At 49.3% G+C, this 1,352-nt stretch overlaps 1 protein-coding gene across 1 annotated transcript in view; it reads right to left on the minus strand.

The window, feature by feature from the left end:
• Positions 1–224: 224 nt before the first annotated feature.
• Positions 225–1,352, minus strand: part of LOC134439964 (WW domain-binding protein 11-like) — a 6,908-nt gene continuing 5,780 nt past the window's right edge. The window contains exon 3 of the mRNA XM_063189891.1: positions 225–248. Within this exon, the coding sequence (XP_063045961.1) occupies positions 225–248 (24 nt within the window). The remainder of the gene's footprint in view (positions 249–1,352) is intronic.

Raw genomic sequence — 1,352 nt, forward strand, 5'->3', positions numbered from 1 at the left:
GTCCCCCTAAGCAATTGCCTAGTTTGCTTGCCTGGTCGTGACAGGCCAGGCGTTTACCGCAACCATCACTGTGGAATTTCTCAGAGCCTCAAAGTACTATCTGCGAGATGATCGAAGATGACGATGAAATATCCCTCAATATCAATTCCACATCGCAAAGCTCATGTGGAAACACAATGTTCTCAGCTTGGGGTTCACTCTCTCTCTCTCTCGCCTCTCCATCACTAGTCGCGTGGAATGCTTTTATCCTGACACAGACGGATGTGCAGGGGGAGCGGAACACGGCGAAGGTGGTCTCTCCCAGTCTGTCTGTGTGTGTCTTTCTGATGTGTGTGTGTGTGTGTGTGTGTGTGTGTGTGTGTGTGTGTGTGTGTGTGTGTGTGTGTGTGTGTGTGTGTGTGTGTGTGTGTGTGTGTGTGTGTGTGTGTGCTATTGTGTGACACAGACGGATGTGCGGTGCGATTGAGAACAGCGGGGAGGTGATCTCTCAATCTGCTGGGGGAATGGGCATGCCTGGCCTGGCCTGTCAACCCCTATGACCCCCCCCCCCAGAACAGATTATGGAGCCTGGGCCCTGACCACCCCCCCCATGCCCTTTACCATAACACCCTGCCCTCCCTGACATCACACACACCACCACCCACCAGGATGCCCCCCACCACCACACCACACACACACACACACACACCGTAACCCATACTACACGCGCTAAGCTCCCCACATTTGGGGTTACATTGCCCTCAGGGACCCCGGTTCGAGTCCGGCCAGGGTCATTTCCTCTCTCCCAATCATTTCCTGTCTACTCTCACACTAAAAATTTAAAAGAAAAATTAATAAAAAATAACCCATACTATACGCCACCCATGTTAGCCCTTTACCATACCACCCTGCCCTGCCCTGCCCTGCGCTGACACACACACACCCCACCACCATCCACCAGGCTGCCATGCACGTTAGCCACTGAAAATCCCTACACTGCCCAACAATTTCAGAACACAGTAACTCATCTTAAGTGAGAAAACTGAGAAAAAAGGCTTTAAAGTTTCCGTTCTGGCCGGGCAACTGTGTTGGAGGTAAAGTGGTGATGACACTTCCATATAATAGGCCTAGTTTTTTATGGTGGAAATGTATGCACCCAAGAACAAAAACAAAAAAAACCCCAACATCCTCATGACTTTTCACCTGGAAAATGAAGTTACTGTGTTCTGTTGTGGTATTACTGTCTACTCCTAAACCACTGCTTCAATGATAAGTGCAGAAACTACAGGTGACTTACTACGTTTTTGGCTATGTAACCTCTGTTGGACCAACATTTTTTGGCAAGACCCAAGACAAACGAGGTTATTTTAAAC

This window comes from Engraulis encrasicolus, chromosome 23 (genome assembly GCF_034702125.1).
Source record: "Engraulis encrasicolus isolate BLACKSEA-1 chromosome 23, IST_EnEncr_1.0, whole genome shotgun sequence".
Lineage (NCBI taxonomy): Eukaryota > Metazoa > Chordata > Actinopteri > Clupeiformes > Engraulidae > Engraulis > Engraulis encrasicolus.